Below are 18,947 nucleotides of genomic sequence, written 5' to 3' on the forward strand. Positions count from 1 at the left end.
AGGAGCCAGCATTCACCTCTACACAGACCGCATCTGCAAACTGGGCTGAAAGGTACTCTGCAGGAAGGAAAGGAGGTTTCTGAGCAAAAACCTCTAACAAAGCTCATGACATGCAGTTAGAAACCTCTTCTGATGCCCAAATGTTGCTTCCCCAAGGCCAGTCTTAAATCCATTCCTTTTATTCTAGCATTTTCTTTTCTTAAAAAGTTATTTCCTTTCACAGCTGTGTATTACACATCAGGTTTGGTCCATTTCAGCCTTCACTCTCCTTGGCTAAACAAGCCAGGTGCTTAACTTCCTCTTGTGTTAGGGTCTCTTTTCCCTCCCACCTGCTTTTTGCTGTTTCTACACCCATTTCAACACATACTTACATGAGCAACTGCAATCAGCCTGAGGGGTCTGGTATCCCCACACCCCTCACACATTTTTAGCTTTACCACAAACACACTGCCCAGCAGAGCAAGTGCCATTAGTACGTATTTGCTATTCTTCTCATACTTCGAACACTGAAGAAAATACTAAGCAAGTGTTCAGCTCCTCCCTGGGGAATGCTGCTCTAGGCCATCTTCCACCCTGCTCCCCCTTTCAGCACAGACTGCCTCTCCTCCCCAGCCAGCCTCTGACTGTTTACAATTTGCCTGCTAATAAAATCCTCAAATTACCAGATACACTCAAATCTGCATCTTCCCTGGACTTTGCTCTCCACCTTGGATGCCTCCGATTAAACTTCCCCGAAAGCACTGACATGCAGACATACTGCAGGGCATGGAACGGCTGTGTATGTTTTGCAAGCAGCTGTGCTCACTCTGCTTGTATCTCAAGCTCGCTGGACACAAGCAAGCGCTGATCAGAAAACTACATAGTACTTCATCAGGCAGCTCTGGCTGTCAGCAGGGCTCAGCTTATTTGCATGCACACAGAGACTTCATCTGAACTTGCTAGGGCCCTGGTGACCTGGAGCACCAGGAAGGTGGCACAGGTGTCAGCAAAAACCTGTACGCACCTACTCGCAGTCCAGCTTTAGCAGCCTATACGCTCAGGTATTAACTTCACATGGGTATTTAAAAATTCTTTATCTAGGGGTCCAGCCAGTGGCTGCGGACACTACTCAGGTGTGTACAGAACAATCTCCCCAGTCGTGGTTTACTGGAAGCCCTCCCAGGGCTGAGAGGCTCAGATACACCTGAAGGTTCAAAGCCCATCTCCTTATGAAAAAAACTGTCAGTCCAGCAGAATTTATTTTGCTAAACTTGCTTTGCATTTTCTTCAGTTTTACACGCTCCTCTGAATCCTTAGCTACAGTCTTTGAGAAAAAAGACCGCTTCAAGTGCTGCTCACTGCTGAGGCAGTCGAGGGGCTCACAACTACTCCAGCTATGCTGTATCCCATCTTCCATAAACCCAGCTGCTACACTTGCTGTTCCTCAGCCTGACAGCACTGTGCCAGACAGACAGATTTCCCAAAGTCCCTGCTACAGACCCTGTGATTTCATACGCTGGTTGCTTCAGAGCTGGAATCTGTTGGCTTGACTGCCCCAGAGAAGCAGCAGAGCCCAGGACCTCCCTGTCCTCATCAGAGCGCCAGCTCAGCACTTATGTGGGTGCTGGAAACATGCAGCAAAGCCTAATGCAAACAGGCAGCTGCCCAAAGAGTCTGCTTCACCGAGCCACTCACCATGGCTGCTTGCTTTGGTTTCTGACCTGCCTCCCCTGCATCAGTTCTGCTCCTCCAGAGCCACGGAACAAACACCTCTGGTTTCACCATCCTCCCAGCACAGAGACCTTGGCAGTCCCTGTCAAGATAACACCATGCCAGAAGAACAGCACCGAGCCCTTCATCTAGCCAAGGGGAGGAGAACCTCCTTCTCTGTGCTACCGCTTCAATTCACTACTGAATTTGCCCCTCCACAAATACACCTCCTAAGAAGCCCACCCATACATGCATGGGAGACCATCAGCTTCCCACCTCCGGGGGCAGCAGGCTGGTGGGCAGCTGTGACCACCCAGGCTTGCCTGCCTGGCCAGGGCAGCCAGACCGAGACCCCTCCCACGGACCTGCCCTGCCCTGCAGCTTCCCTGTGGGCTGCTCACGGCTCTGCCACTGAGTCTCTAGAAGCATGCCACAATCTTTGGAGATCGTGAGCCAGACTCTGTGGTTTAGACACGAAACTTGACCTCAGGGCAAACATCAGGCTGCTCTGGGCTACAGACAGAAGTGCCAGGGTGACCACGGCTCTGCTCTTCCCAAAAGCTCCAGGGCTCTAGCCACAAGTCTAAGGCCAGCCTAAACGTGCTGTGTATTGAGTGAATTGAGGGGGTGCAGAGAAGCATGTGGAGTCCCCAGCTTTCCCCGGTCCCGTTTCCCACCTGGTTGATGTGAACAGAAGGAATGGAGGCCGCAGAGACAGATGAATGGCTGGGTGAATTGGGCAGGGACTTGCAGGGGCCAATGGAAAGCTGCTGTTTCTTCCGCAGAGCCACCACCTTCTGAGCCACTGGAAGAAGGGAGAAGGGGACAGGGTCAGAGTCCAGAAAGCAACTTTCTCCACACACAGATTTCTTGAGGGCTTCAGTGAGACCCAAACCCTTCCTCCGCCCGATGCCAACACCCTGGGGTGCAAGCTGCACTGCCCAGTATCAGCAGGGAGGATCTCTGCAGCACACCCAGCCTCGCAACCCCCATTGCCGGCCACCACTGGGCAACCCAGCTGCACGGGACAGCCTTTGCCCATGGACGTTCCAGCAGGCAGCAGTGCGGGCTTCCCATGCCAGTCATGCTGAGTCCCCAGAGACCACCCACTCTCTCGGGTCTTACACAGAGCAGCGACTTCATGCGGGCACCAAGGAGCCACCCAGAGCCCTGGGCTGCTGCAGAAGAATCCCTGGGCAGCCAGCGTCCTGTCTTGGTCACCCCCTCACAGCAGCTACAGGAGCCAGTTACCAAACTGAACAGCTTGGGCAATGCCACCTCCATCAGTCCAGGCCCTTGTGACCCTTTACAGTCTCCAAATGTTTGAAAAACTAACGTGAGGAACAAATTTCCCAGTTCCTGTGACCATGCTGTCTGATGCCAACAGCCCAAAATTGCATTTCAACCTTCCCAGTCTCCTACCTTTTCTGGAAAGAAACATCTTGACCAAAGAGTGTAACAGCAAACAAGCTGGGCTGTTGGGGAATTCAGAACAACGCATCACCAGTCCTCGTTTTCTCTTGCACACTGGCCAGGTATCCACCCTCAGAGAAGGAAGGACCTTTCAGATGAACATGACTGAAGGCACTGGCAATGTCACACGTCCAGCCCAGTGCGCCTCATATCGTGCACCCTTGCAATAAAGGAGCTGCCACACTCCTTTCCAGAGAGGTAAAGGATACTGCACCACATGTGGTGAGACTGAACCCATCTGCAAAAGTCAGATGCTGACAGCAACTGCAAAATCCTGCCACCTCACAGCTGCAGTGCCATGTCCCTACAGAGACAGATGGCGGCCTATTGGGCCATGGCTACTTGCTCATCTGACAAAGCCGTGAGCCTCTCCAGACTCCCAAGACAAATATTAGTCCCGTAAATAGCAGGAACCCCTCCTACACCCACCCAACAGACAGTATTAACTGGCTGGTTTTCCCTGCTCTCCTCCCCTCCATCCTCTCCTCTGGCCAGCTTCATCCACTGTTCGCTGTGGGAACCATCTCTCCTTCAAACACTGGCCAGGCACACTGCGGGCTCAGGCACCCCAGGGACCCAAGGAAGTTGAGAAAAACTCCTCAGCAGTTGTTGTCCTGGGCACAACACCTGGCAGAGGCTCTGCCTTGTCACTCACCCTGTACCATTAGTGGTAACAGAATTAATCATGAGTCCAGCAAGACCTCACTGGTGATGATAAAATCTCACCAACCCTTAACTGAGGCATCCTTCCTGATTCTGCTTGCCAGGCAGAGGTTCTTCCACTTCTGGAACATCAGCCAGACTTTTGCAAGGACAATTTCTATCACTCCAATCTCATGGGGCTTTGAGCAACCTGATCTAGTGAAAGGTGTCCCTGCCCATGGCAGCAGGGTTGGAACTAGATGATCTTTAAGATCCCTTCCAACCCAAACCATTCCAGGATTCTATGATCCCTTAAGCCAGTCTCTTGGATTGGTTGTTTATCACACTTCCTTTGGTTGCTACAGGCAGCTGTCTGATGTACAACCAACAAGCCCTGCCCTGTGTGCAGAACCTCTGTCCAGATACACATGGTGCTGCTGCTGTTAGCACTTAAGCATCACACAGTATTTTATAGCAAAACAAAGCACCCTGTCCTAGACGTTTTGGAGAAATCCCTCTACAGGCACTGCCAGGACCGGTCAAGCTCTGGGAGGAGCACCCGGACAGAGAAAAGGTGCATGTGAAGGTCCCCAGCAATGTACCAGGGACACTACAAAAAACACCTCAGGGTGGGGTAGCACCTTATGGAGTTGCAGGGCCTTGCACACCCTCCTGTGCACAAAACCCTTGGCCTCTCCATTGAAATGCTCCTGCCAAAACCTTCCTCAGAAGCATCACTCACTGGGCTGGAAGACACGGAAATGCTGTCTATCACCCTAACAGCCAGGAATAAACCAACCTGCTCCAGAACATAAGGCAGGATGCCGTTGTCCTGCTCAGGGTGCAGAAACCCAAATCCTGCCCAGACAGGAGAGCCAGAACCACCCTGGGCTTTCTAGCTGAAGTCCAGGCCTGCAGCCCTGCGGCTCAGGGGAGCGATGGAGAGCAGCGATGCTACCAGCATGGCAGCAGCAGGTTCTGGCAGGTGACAGGAGGAAGCTGCCTCGCACCGCTGGCTGTCCTCACTGATGCTCGGGGCCAGTGGGAGGAGAGGGCCACTCACCGTGGGCTTGCTGAGGAGCTGAAGCTAGAGAAGGCACCCACAGCAGCAGGCAGCCCGGCTGCTGTCCCTCCTGTGCCCTTCCAGCACCGGACCTGGCCCATTCTTCCTCTTCAGGAACAGCACCAAGATAAATCACTGCCGAAGGGCTCTATAGACAATTTGCTTTCTAACCTTCGTTTGGTACAGAAATATTCTTAAGGTAAAGGCCAAGAGCTAAGGCACCCACACACCGACAGCTTCTTGCTGTTGTCCTGACATCCTCTAAACTCTAGGAGACTTCTGCATACAGGAGCTCTCTGAAGGCAATTCTGAGAAGGAAGCTCTTTAACTGTACCTATCCAGAGCCAAGAAGTCAAAAGGCACGTTCCGTAGCAGCCTCCCACCTCACCAGGAGCTCTGCTGTGAGCGAGGGGACCACGCTGACCCAACCCTCAGGGCAGGCTCACCCCGCTGGCGTTCTGAGAGGCACCAGGCACTGCGGCACTGCCCAGCCCGTGTCACTTAGCCTGCACCTGCAGGGTCATCTCCTCACAGGATCTAAAGCCACAGGCAGGTTGTCCCACCTTTTCACAGAAGCAGTAACTGTGACAACATCTGGTGCTGGAAGCAACTTGGAAAGGATGAGAGAAGTGTCATTCCCACACAGCGAACAGATTTCCAGGGGGACTTTTGCCAGGCTGCACATGAGAAACCAGCAAGGGGACAGCTGCCCCTTTTCCACAAGCCATGCATCCTTCTCACAGCAACCCTCAGAAGCCTGACTGCCTGGACAAAGCTTCTGCTGCTCCAAAAGATTCAACACAATGACAGTTACACACTATAACGTAACGTACCTGATCTAGATCCCAGCATGACACAACCCAAAACTTAGACCAAACACCCAGGAGCTGTGCGGGGCATGGAAGGAGGTTCTCTGCTGCACCTGCCTGAGCAGGAAGGAGGGCATCACCACAGCTGGGGCCACCCAGTTCGTGGGGAACCTCTGAACAGTCGGTGAATGTGGAGATCTGAGGTTCTCCTTCTTGGAGTTTCTCTCGGGCTCAGCAGCAGCACGTGCAGACTGGGGGGCATTTGCAGAGGAAGAGCGCTAGCCTCAGACTTCAACTGACTACCGAGAGGTAGGATGGTCACTCCCTCAAGCTGTCATGCTAGACCAGCACGACATTCACCTGCTGTCCAAAATGGTCAGTGACTGCTTGTTGTTAGATGAGCCACTGGCACGGAAAGGGTCTCTGCGAACAGAGGTGCAGCATACGCTCGGCACAGCATGGACAAGCAAGCAAACCTTAGCAATGAAAGCAAAGACCACCGCTTAGAGAAGTCTTCCTGTTTCTGCTGTGGAAAGTCAACATCTTCCCCTGCCTGCAAAGGACAGGTCTACCACAACCTGGGCCAAGTAACTTGTGTTGGAGAAACCACATAAAGATGAGTTCTGCCTGGTAACTGGATCGCCACACGAGGCAAGCTCCTCACACAGCCCATGACTGCAGCACTCCAGCAGATCGTACACTGGTGCATCAGCACACAGCAGTGCTCGTTGGGAAAAGCCGCTTACCTGCTGCGAAAACACCTCATCCCATCAACTCAGTGTTATCTGAAACGGGATCCTGGGAAGTCCCTGATTAGTTCTCAGATGCCAGCGATGTCGGGGGCCAACCCATTGGGCTCAGCTCTCCTCAGCTCCTTGCCAGCACCCCCTGCCTCATTCTGTCCCTCCCACAGCTGTGCTCAGGAGCATCTGCATGGTCCTGCAGTTGAGCAGGCAGGTGAGAGCACTGAATACCTGGGATTTACTCCACATCTCCTGTGAAACGGCAGATCCCTCTGCTCCATTTGCACCTCCCAGTTATCACACTGCTTTCTCCACAGCTCTGAGCAGCACACTGCATAATGGCACTGACAATGGCAAAACTGCACTGGCAGGCATGCAGCACAGCATGGCATTCAGAGGCAGGCCTACTGCAGGAAACATGGCATGGCCCAGGGAACCGCAGCAACACAGATGGCTCTTGTGTGCACAGACTCAAAGGCCAGAAGGATCTCTCAGGCTGGTACAAGGGCTGACCTATGTATACTGCCAGCCTCTAAACTTCGCCCAGCCTATACTGCACCAGTCACCTGGGCATGCAGCGAGCCTCTTCCACAAAGGGATTTGGTCCAGATTTGGAGACAGTACAAGAGATGTAGAACACAGCACTTTCCTACGCATTTTTTCCAACAGCTAATGAAGAAAGGGCTACTAATAAAAAGAACAAGGGTACTTCAAAATTTGAATTCAGCTGGCTTTGGCTTCTAGCATGAACTCCCAGCCAGCCTGCAAAGTCTTAGTGTCTCTTGATTTTCTCCCCATGCAGATAGGTACATAGTTACTCTTACACTGTAATCAAGTCACCTTTCAATCTTCTTTCTGATTTAAGGATAAGCTCTTTCACTGTCTCACTATCAGGTACTTTTTCCAGCCTTTGATTAATATTTGTAGCTTTTTTAAAAAAAAAAAAAAAAAAGTCTTCTCAGTTTCTTCTGTGTCCTTTTGAAGTGCTGACACTCGAGTTTGACAACACTCTGGTAATGGTCCTCCTGCTGCCCTGTATGAAGGCAAGAACCCATCTGGACTTCCACTCGGTGTTGCCCTGCTTCCCCACCCGGGGCCAGCACCAGCCCTCCCAGCAGGACGGCCCACGCTCCTTGTTCCATACAGCATCAGCATCTGCCCAGACTGACATCGGTTTTATTTAATAGTCTCTGATTACCACAGTCCTTGGGGTCTTCTGGATTTCCTCAGCCTCGCTGGCTGCTCCTTATGTGGACAAACCTGCTCCCTTGCCTCCTTCCTGACCACACATACAGGCTGTGAATAAGTCCAGACAAAAGATGAAGCACAGCACTTTGCAGGTGCTCACTCCTGAGCCTTCAAGCAGCCGTTCAATGTCTCCCACCAAGCTTGCTAAGCAGCAATGGTGCTAGAAGCTGAATCCCAAGACTCACATGACAGCTTTCATCTCACACATTGCACCACTTAAAAGTTGTGCTGTCTATGCTCCCAGGGTCAACAAAGAAAAAAAATAACCCCAGGCGACAATTCATTCCATCTTGATACAAGAAAGGCTGAAAAGCAGCCTAACAAACAGCAGCACCTAATCCTGCAGTGCCTTCCCCAGCTCCTTCCCAAACCCATCGGCTGCTATTGCTCACTACCATTCTCCAGGGAAGGGACAGACACAACAGAATGAATTTGAAGGAATAACCTGAACGGAATTGCTGACACAGGGCCAGACACATTTCAGAAGCCAGGATGAGATGCGCACACAGCCCACCCACTGTTGCTCTCCCCAGACTTGCTCTGCAAACCTCTGAGTTGGTTTAGTAGATCCTCCCCTTGGAGCTCTGCTGCAGTATTCACTGTCCCCAACTATTCCCAGCTGTTCATTCCCTCCATTCCTCACGAAGAGGAGGAAGGAAGAAGGGGAGACTTACAAGCACCCTGCCTGACAGAGTCACCCCTGTGTCCCCAAGAACTCCACACCAAGGCAGAGGCTCCTGGGTGCTGAGGGCTCCCTGCCAGGGCGCAGGTAGGACAGTTTGAAAGGTTGCTCTCTGGGCTGACTTGTCACACCGTCCCAAGAGGCGGAAGAGCAGCAGAAGAGGGGACCATCTCTACATACCCCTGCATAAAAGCAGCACTGTGACTGATCCTCAGCCCTGCAGCAGGAGATTACTGGAAGGTCACAGACTTATGCAGGGGAAGGATGATCACCAGCTCCAGCTCAGATGAAGGAAGCACGTGAAGCCAATGACAGGCTCAGTCCTCTGGTGTGCCCTCAGCCTATTACGCTGTGCTGCAATGAACCAAGCTGCATTTTTGCCTTCAGGCAGTCCTGCTGCCTGATTTCCAAATCAAATATGATTTCCAAACTTTATTCCATGCACTTGTTCCACTTGCAAACATTAGCAGCTCTCCTTTCCAAGAGCAACTCTGTCCTGCCCAGCCACTCAGCTCCACACAGACCCTTTCTCGCACACTAAATGCAGAACCTCTGCTGCACTCTGTAAGACAAGGTAGAGAAAGAGGACAGGGATATGTGCAGTCAGGATCCTGGCTTATCTAAGCAGAATGCAAACTCCCAGGACATGGTGCAGGCTCCCTCTCCCAGCTGCAGCATCCCTGTCATGCAGACCCCTCTCTAAAGCTAGGCAGAAATGCTCCCCACACACCGTTCCCATGAGGAACAGCTGCCCTGTCTGGCCATTCAGTTGCTGCTCCCCTAGCACCCAAAGGTTCGGCTGTGCTTCCTCCTGCCCTCCACAAAAGGCAATCAAAACCCTCTCTGCAGCCTCACACGTCCTCTGCAGGGTCATACAGACCGCTGGGCTGCACGGGCCCACCACGGGATGCCACTGTCCCCTGCAGCCCCTACAAGAAGGGCAGTAGAAAGGTGCTGCCTGGCCCTGCTCTGCGGACCCTCATGCACATCCGTGTGCAGTTCACCTACATGCCACACACAGAGGAATCATTCCATGCAAAAAGCACATCCTACTCCTTGGACCAGGTCTGTGAGTGTAAAGCAAGGCACTGCACACAAGTGCATGCCTAACCGCCTTGGCCTCAGGGCAGCATGCCCTTCTAACCGAGAGCCGGCAGTCTAGGCAGCGAGAGAGAACCAGCAGTCTAGTTAGCGTAAACCCCCTCTGCGGGACAGCACTGCTGCCCCGCCTCGCCTGGACACCCTCCACTGGCTGCAGTTACCATCCTGGAAGACTCTCTCCACATTCAGTCCGTAGGTGGCACAGGTCTCGTAATACGTGCAGCGCTTCAGATCGTTGGAAAGCTTCCGTGCCCGAGAATCATCAATGACCCGGGGGTTTGTGGCGCTGATGGCATCTGGAAACCAAAGGGAGAGGAGATTAAAAAGCAAGTGCCTGTGTCCCATCTAGCCACAGCTCCCAGGGCACACTCCTGGCCTCCCTCCCTCACCCACTTCACGCACCGAGATATACCCACCTTCACAGTACAACCCCTCTCTTACAAATGCCTTAGATAATCACGTCCCACATTTGTAGAAAAATGGATTTGTTAAATTAACCTTTTCTAAATGAACCTTATTTAACTCTCCTAACCGTCCAGCCACCAATGTTTCTGAAGACAGAGGGCAGAAACCAGTGGGAGGTGTGGCTGGCAAGGCAAAGCAGCCCCAGTTGCAGAGTAAAATGGACTTGCCAGTCTCAGTTGTTTTAGGTCTCATGGCCATACCCTACACGTTATAGAATCAAAAGGGAGAAATCATCCTCAGTTAGCTGGGAAAGACAGCTCTGCTAGCATGTAGTCACAGTTGAGGCCTTGGTGGACAACACTAAAAAATAGGCTTAATTTGTATCCCAGATGGTTGCTCAGTGCTTGCATGTTTTGGAAAAACTACTTTCCCAAGAGGAATCCCATTCCTTGAAGACATGCCAGTTACCTGGCTGATCCTGCCAGTAGCATATGCTTGTCTCAAAGCTGAAGCCAAGCACATCTAAGTACACACAGGCAGTACAATGAAACTGTGAATGGCTCATTACATCAGTTATGGTTTCTTTGGTCACTCCTCTCCCACTGCTTGGATAACTGGCAATTCTAGAGCTAACACATGCTGATGAGCACTGACCACAGAAGAAAATATTTGCTTCACAAGGCCAGGCTGGATGGGGCTTGGAGCGACCTGAGCTAGTGGAAGGTGTCCCTGCCTGTGGCAGGGGTGGGACTGGGTGGTCTTTAGGGTCCTTTCCTATCCAAAACATTCTGGGATTCTGGGATTCTATGCCTGGGACAAGCAGAGGCTGAAGATAAACCCTGACAGGAGGAGCTGAAGGAGTTGTGGGACTCACACTGTAAAGAAGTCCCCTTGAACTCTCCAGTGGGTTGCTTAGTGTGACCATACCAAGGCTGCAACCTTACCTGGGTCTAATTCTGGAACAACAATGATCACCAACCCCTCTGCCACTCCTGAGCCTCCACAAGCACATGCCTGCAACCCCAGCCCAGTCCTGAATCAAGATCACTCAGTCCTACAATTAATTTCACAATTTTTAAATATCCAAAGTTTAACAATTTTGTTCTACTCTTAAACTGGGGTCCAAAGCAGACACCCCTGCAACTCCCCACCCGCTGTCACCACCTCTTTCTTCCCAGCCTCAGAGTTCCTTCTTCGCCAGGAATGGGTCACACTGCTTAGGAACTGGGTCTTGCCAAAACATTTTTTTCCTCATATCCTCAATCCTCTACGCGTTACCAACTACCAGCAGGAAGGACACCCATTCTGGAAGAGCAGAGCTCCGACACTAGAAGCAGTGCCCTCACTGCTGCCCCTCCTTGCCTCCTGGACACCCGCAGCAAGGCTTTTGGAAGCCAGGCTGCCTCCGACCCACGCTGCACCAGGCAGCAATCCCGCTCCAGGGCTGCCCTCTCTCCGGGCAGCCCCTCTCCATCAGCAGCCCCTTGCCCAGGCACGCCTGCACCGTGTCTCTGCTGCCTGCGCCCACCGGCAGCCTCAGCTGTGGTTTCCTGACAGCTCCCTTATTGTCTCCATCCCAGTCCCAGCTGGCTCCAGGCCCCAGCCCTGCAGGGGACATGAGGGGGAGGACAGTTCTGGGTTGCTGCTGCACTTCTCCCCATCCACGTGTGCTGGCAGCACCTCAGGGGAGATGGTACTCCATGGCTCAGGCCTCTTCTCAGGGTGCTCAAAGCAAGTCACCGCCCCCCCCCCCCATCCTTGTTGGCTGCAGCTTGCCCCAGAGGACACAGGGCAGCATGCCCTACCAATGCAGAAACCCTCCCACACCCAGGCCCTGGCTCCTGCCTGCACCCAGCTGCTGCAGGCAGAATTGAGGAAGGCAGGCAATTCCAGGAGGTTTGGACATTTCAAAGAGGAAAGTGGCTCCATGAAGTAAGGCGGCTCTCTGCAGGGAAGCCAAGATGGTCTGAGAAGGAATTACTCAGCAACTCCGGGGGCCCCAGCATCGTTCGGTCCCACGTATGGCTTACACACTGGTGTTCCCCAATGCGCTGGCAGGGCTAGTGCCCCATGCTCGCTTGTCAGCATGGACACCTCACCAGTGCTCCCAGCTGAGGCAGGGAGGATGTAGGGAGGAAGCCCGGCTGCCCTGCTCTCACCCTGTGTGCCCACCAGCACCATCGGCACCTCCGCTGTGTTCCGGTAGCTGCAGAGCCGCAGGTAGTAGTTGTACACTGTCTGGAAACTGATCTCGTCCTCCAGGCTGAAGACAAACACCACCGCATCGACCCAGGCAGCAAACTGAGGGAGACACGCCACCCGTTACAGCCTGCAGAGGCACCCCCAAGCCCTGTGCCCAGAGCCGTGGCAAGGGCAGCCACACAGCAGGCAAGTGGGGTGCTGTGGCTGGGCTCAGCCAAGTGTGTGCCCAGGCCCTGCGGCACGAGCTCCCTGGCACCGCAAGGAGGCCCTGGGGACACCACCGTAGAGGTAGCCTCTCCTTGGGCCTCAGAGTCATGTTTTATCACAACCGAGCTCTCAAGAGGCAGCCGGGTAGGTCACTCCCCAGGAGCCCTCCAATCCCACCAGCAGGATGGGTGGGAAGAGACTGCAGGAAGCACAGGTCTCCTACCTGGAGTTCGGGGGGGCCCCCTTCATCTCGAATCAGCAGCAAGTAACTCTGACCATCCACTACAATCTCCTTCTTAAATCTGCCACCTTGGGAAAAGAGCAAAGCAGCAAGTCAAGCGACAGGGGGAAGCAAGGAGGGGAAACCCTTAATGAAGGCCAGGGGAGGCTGGGGAGCCCTGCAGCAGTGGCCGATGAGGTGCAGAGACAGGGGTCATCTTTAGAGTGGAGAAAGGAGCAAGGACCCAGACCAGCCCCCGGGTGCCCTGGGAACCAGACCTTACCCTCTGGAGACTCCTCCTGCACGTAGGTGCCGGTCAGGTAGCGGTGCACGAGGGCTGACTTGCCGCTGGACAGGTTCCCCACAATGCCCTGAAACAGAGGCACATGTCACCCACTGCCTGTGTGCCCAGAACGTCTCCCTCTACACGAGGCCACCCCCTGTGAGTCAAGATCACCAGTGCCTGGGCACATGTGGACAATGGGCAGAGGTGCTCCCAAGAGGACAGAGGGGATGACATAATCCAGCCCAGTACTTGGTGTGCAGCCTGGGGACATTAACTGGTCTCAGCTGGGCAGAAAGCAGCAGGTACTGGGTGCAGCTTCCCAGAGAGGGGTGAGGACCCTCATCCTCTCCCAAACGGGCGCAGCCTCATCAGCACTGCGCTAGCTCTTCCCACAGCTCTCCTGCTCCTCAGGGGGACACCTGCCCTCCCAAGCCACAGTCATTTCCACAGAAGGAAAAACCTTCTCCTCCCAGCTCACACATCCCAAATTTTGGGGTGTTACAGCTCTTGACAATACCTGCCAGAAGAAGAACGAGAGCAGAGACTGGCCATGCGTTTGGTACAGCTGCTGCTGCTAACACCAGCAGCAAGGCACAGCACTTGCTCCTTGCTGCGGCGGCACGGCTGCTGTAGCAGGGTGCACACTTCCTGGCAGAGCTGGCTGGGCTGCCAACACAGAAGGACATCTTGCACCAATTTTTAACCGAGTTGAAAAATAAAGACACCTAGCACTAATTTTTAACTGGGTTGAAACACACTAAGCTGGGGGTCTGTCAGTCTGGATCATCCCACAGATTTGCTACCAAATGAATGCAGCTGTCTCTGAATGGGTCAGCCAGAAGACCCAGTTCAGGGGTTCTCAAACTACAGCCCACGGGCCAGATACGGCCCCCCAGGGTCCTCAATCTGGCCCCCGGTATTTACAGAACCCCCCTGCCCCCCCCCCCCCCCCCCGGGGGGTGGGGGGGGAAACCAAGCAGCCACAGATGACTTCCTGCCACTTCATCCACGCACCGGCCCCCTGTTTAAAAAGTTTGAGGACCCCTGACCCAGTTCTTCCTGACGTCGGAATTTTCCCAGCAAAAGAGCCTCCAGTGCTTGCAAGTGGCCCTGCCTGCTGATGGGAGAGCAGTCCTGGGGTAAAGGCACATCTTCTGCCATCCTTGCAAAAAACCTAGCTCCAACTGGTCAGCGTATATCCACAGCTATTCCCCACATCCGCAGGGACAACACAGCTTGTGGGATAGGCTCTTGTGTTACCAACCATCCCGCCTTGCACTCCTCTAGCCTCAGCTGCAGCGTTGCTCTGATGGAGCTGGAGTGGAAATGCTGGGGTGATGCAGAGGTGCCCTTCACCCACAGCATACTCTTCTACCTCCTCCTTATGCCCCAGGCCTGTGGAGAGACGCTCTCATCCAAGAGCCATAAAAGACGTTCCTAACTCACTTTTACACAGGCCTGTGCACCTCAAAACCCTTGCCGGTGAAGCAGGCAGGCAAGCTCCTACCAGCCGTTTGATATGCAGAGCCCAGGGAGCCGTCCTGGCCGAGCCAGGGCCACGGTTTGCCGTACCTGGGTGAAGCAGGCTCCTGCTCCTTTTCCACACAGCTTCCCAAAAAGCATCTAAACTACCTTTGGCTTTGGATAGTCTGACCTTGCCACAGAGCTTCTGGCACATAACTGACTCCTGCTTTAGGGCACTCTACACCTCCTCCTGTGTCTAAACCACACTGGCAGTGCTCCTACAGAGACATTCTGTGGGTGGGTGTCCAGCACACCAACACTGCCGTTCCGAGCACCAGCCCACACTGTCCTGCGCAACCTGGAGCCTGGGGGTTTCTCCTCTACTGAAGGTTCACTCTGCCCCAGCGAACACATGACTGGAACAGACTTCTTCTTGTTGTTGTTCCCCATACCATCCACGCAGATGCCTGTGCAGACATCCTCCTTCTGGCCCCAAGACCAGTTAGCATGGACTGTAGGGACTTGCTGTTTCAGTGGGATTTAAGACATCTGGTACATCTACCAGACAGAAGCCACTAGAGACATCCCTGTGCAAATCTCCAAATGGGGCTGTTGTGCTTCTGGAAAATCCAACATCCCCTGCGTGTCCATGGCTGCTTCACAGCAAATGCACAGTGACACAAAGGCATCCGGCAGTGCTTTCTGTGCATCCTTCCTCAACCCACCACTGGACCAGACCACGAGATTCACTGGGCACAGGTGGAGGGCCCGCATTTGCTGGAAACACTGGAGTCTCCACGGAGCTGTGCACAGTGGGTGTGTTTCTGCACAGGAAGTCCCAGGCAGAAATACAGTATCTTTATGATGAAAATTTCAAGCAGGCACAGAACACTGAACAGGTAACAGCATCTGTGAAAACAGCACATACCATTACACACGAAAGACAAAATCAAAATTCGAAGTCCCATCACGTGTCTCCAAGTGTCACTTGGGTATGGGAAGCCAGCACAAGGCACGGTGGTGTCAGAGCTCTCCACTCATCTACTGTCACAGAAGAACCTTCCTCCCAGGTTCCAGTGAGTCCAACTCCTGGAAACGTGACATGGCACTGCCGGCCGACCCAGGGGAGAGCCCATGCAGCTGAGTGAGAAGCAGCTCCTTCCCCAGCAGGTGCCACATGCTCTGCCTTCGCCCCATCCACAGCCTGCTGAGCCCAGCCCCTCCAAGCACCAGGAACGAAACCTGCGGCACACTCAGCGCAGACCCAGCCTGGCCAGGGACACGCCGCCCCAAGAGACCCAAGCCCTGTGTTGGGGCTCGGGCTGCTCCCCCTGCCCATCCTGTTGCCTCGGGCTGAGCCTGCTCCCATGCTCCTAGGGCTGGGGAAGGGGGCAGCTGGCCCCAGGCATCCCCTGGCTCGGGGCAGGTCCTCCAGAGCCCAATACCACACTCTGGTAAGGCTTCCTCACGATGCCCAAGCATGGACCATGATGATTTCAGCTCTGGCCACCGGCTCTTCCCTGCTCACCAAGATCTTCTCCCTATCATGGTACTCAGGGACAAGTCTCGCAGACATGACCCATGTGTGGTGGCACCCAGGTGGCAAGCTATGGCACAGGGCAGACATACCACGCTGCCAGGAGCCACCTAACTGCAGCAGCCCAGTGCTCTGCTCCAGCTGGCCTGCCTGCAGGGACTGTCCCACCGCACCCAAGCCTGCCCCTGGCACCCACCTCCCACTGCAGCCCCGGCCACACCACCCATGCGCTTTGTGCCGCTGCCAGGCAAAAGGAGTGAAGAGTTGGTCTGGCCCCACACGTGTTCGCAGCGCTACTTTCAAAGCTGCTCAGTTGCCGGAGCAGGTCTGCAGTACAGCCACACACACAGCCACACCAGCGCCGAAAGAAGCAGGGGGTGAGGAGAGAGCAGTGACTGGGAACATCAACACTGCCTCTTGCCATCAAAGAGAAGTTTATGGCCAACCTTTTCCAGGCAAAGGGATGAGTTTGGTGAGTGTGTCACCCCCAGCCCAGGTTCTCTAGCTTTCAGCCAGTGCTTGAAAGCTCCCGCTGCCCCGGGCCCTGCCCTAGACTGCCTGCACGCTCCCGGTGAGAGGCAAAGACGCTCCGGTGGACATTTGGCCAGCAGCAGACTGTGCGCCGGGGGCACGGAATTGCCTGGCTTGCCCACACCTCCCATGGCCATACTGCACAGAGCCAGCAAGTGGCAGAACCAAGGTGCCAGGAGCCTGGGACTAGGAAGTGCAGGTCAACGTGCTCCCACGGGCATGCCCAGGCCGAACACATTGCTGCCAGGTCTGTCACCCACTATAGTAATTACAGATCACACACACAGCGCGTTCAGACAGATGGGAACATGTACCAGACTGCAAACCTCAGAGGTAACACATGCATGCTCCCAGAGCCAAGTGATCTGCGGAGACACACGGGCTGCACAAACGCCATACCCGTGTCATGAAGGAAGGCAACACCCCTTTCCCCCAGCTACACTGGGACAGCAGCGTGAACAGCCTAGGATACAAACTGGAGTCAGGGAAGAAACCGTGGCGAGCACTGCACAGAGCAGGCAGCTCAAGGCCCAGCTCAGTACCCAGGCCAGCTGCAGCCCCGGGGCAACCTCTGCAAAACAGGGAGGCTCCCCAAGGCCACCCAGCAGCTAGGACTCCATGCCACACCAGGGACTGAACACACCAACAATATTTCACTCTCTCAAACTTGGATGGAGGTTGCATTTACACTCTGCTTATAACCAAAATCCTGACTTACACCTTGCTGAAACCAACTTCTGCATTGTCTTATCCTCAAGTGCATCTCGTGTATTGAACAAGCTCAAACAGAGCTGACAGTCTGGAAGAACAAAACCCTTGAGAGGTAGCAAATTGAAGTAAAACATGGTGTAGGCACCATGGAAACCTCTGTACCGAGACAGGCAGGGTGATGAGGGCAGGCAGCCGGCCCCTGTGCTGGCCACTGAACGGCTGGTGCCGCCCAGCACCAGGTCTAGGGGATGAGTCCCTGCCAAGGGCCCTCATTTGTGCCTGCCCACAGGACCACTGCCTCTTCTAGGCACAGCCTCCAGCAGATGGAGAAAGCTACGGGATAAAATTGAGGTGGGAAGAATTGCTGAATGTAACTTAATCACATCAAGCTTCTAAAACATCTTAGAGAAAGTGCACTGACCACGTGTGTCGCAAGCGGGAACGTGAGCAGGGAAGAAAGTGGCAAGACCCTTACCTCCAGCAGAGGAAGTAAAGGCAATGGCTCCTTCCCATTGAAGGCAGAGGGATGTGGGCTGCGGTCAAAGCTTTCTGTGCCATGAAAAAGAAGCCCCCAACGAGTCTGTGGTTTTCCACACACTGTGAATCTTGGTTCACAGGCTCATTGTAGGTCTCCCTTGGGGACAATGACTGGCAGATCAGAGACAGGGCAGGTACTTCGTGCAAGCCTCTCCACCAACAGTACGTACACTCTGGCTTTTATCAAAAGACCCTGCATTTGCCCTGCACTACGAGGTCATTTTGTTTCAGACACATTTGTCACAGGGGCACACAGTACATTTGGTGAAGCATCACACATGCAGGACCAATGACTGGGCAGCTCTGCTGTGGAAGCCACTTCTGCAGCCGACACTGCTGCCAAGCCTCGTGCCAGCTGTGCAGGCAAGACCTTGCTCCACCAGGAGCACCTCCCTGTGCCGAGCGTGCTGTGGAGAATGGGGCCAGTGAAGCTGAGGTGGGAATCGAGGAGAGGGTTGCTGGAAAACTGAAAGGGAGCAAAGCCTGGGGACACTTGTTGCCAAGTCTCAAGCCATTTATTTAGTGAATCCCATACAGACCCCAGGTCCACATGGGGACCCCTTCTGCACCACCGTTAACTCTGTGGTAACTTGGGACGCTTCCGCAAAGACCAACCTGTCTGCAGAGCCCTGACAAGAAGAGCTGGACCCTGTGACAAACAGGGACAGCCACACTGCTAGAGCGGTGAGATGGGAGCCGAGGAAGAGAAGCACTGGTGGCCAGAGCTGTGGCAGTGTGTGCAGAACAGACCCACCTGAGAGCTCAGGACCCGCCTGGCCTTCCTCACCCCTCTGGCTGACCATCACCCCAGCCCCAGGCTGGAGCAGCAGACCCTTCGCAGCTGCAGAAAGACAAAGTCCCGAACGATCACCCCACCGCCCAGGGGTCTGCTTGCCCAGGCACAGGGTCCCCCACCACCATCGGCTACTGCAGCCTAACCCCAGAGACACGACGGAAGGGGCTTCAGCCCAGCAAGGACTGAACCAGGACTCTGAAAGGCCTCCAGGCTTTTATTTTAGGAAGAGCTGCATTGGCCAGGTGAAACCCCACAGCAACAGAGATCCCAGAGGTCACGGAAAACATGGGAAAAGGATTGTGCTAATTGAGGAAGAACTAAAAGCTTTAGGTCTGTTTAGCTTGCAGCACTGTTTTGTAGCCTACAGGATGTTAAAATATCAGAAGGCAACATATAAAATAGCTGCAAGAATATTTTTGAACAGAGACACATTTAAGTAGCTAAACTAATAAATGAATATTCAAAGTTTGTTACGATTTTTACTTAACTGCACATAAGAAAAAGAGTGGCAGTACGGTGCTGCTATGTTTTACAAAATGGCTTATTTCTCAGAGTAAGACTGAAAAAAATAATCTTGAATGGGCTGAAGGGGAGATGTGCC

General features: G+C 53.9%; 1 protein-coding gene across 4 annotated transcripts in view; it reads right to left on the reverse strand.

Moving 5' to 3' along the window:
* The window catches only part of AGAP3 (ArfGAP with GTPase domain, ankyrin repeat and PH domain 3), a 148,405-nt gene that overhangs the window by 73,103 nt on the left and 56,355 nt on the right, over positions 1–18,947 (reverse strand). For all 4 annotated transcript variants that reach the window (XM_055708248.1, XM_055708249.1, XM_055708247.1 and 1 more), the window contains exons 3-7: positions 12,768–12,855; positions 12,488–12,573; positions 12,015–12,156; positions 9,612–9,746; positions 2,367–2,494 (exon numbers count right to left, since the gene is read on the reverse strand). In XM_055708248.1, coding sequence (XP_055564223.1) covers positions 2,367–2,494; positions 9,612–9,746; positions 12,015–12,156; positions 12,488–12,573; positions 12,768–12,855 — 579 coding nt within the window. The remainder of the gene's footprint in view (positions 1–2,366; positions 2,495–9,611; positions 9,747–12,014; positions 12,157–12,487; positions 12,574–12,767; positions 12,856–18,947) is intronic.

Source organism: Falco cherrug, chromosome 4 (assembly GCF_023634085.1).
Source record: "Falco cherrug isolate bFalChe1 chromosome 4, bFalChe1.pri, whole genome shotgun sequence".
Lineage (NCBI taxonomy): Eukaryota > Metazoa > Chordata > Aves > Falconiformes > Falconidae > Falco > Falco cherrug.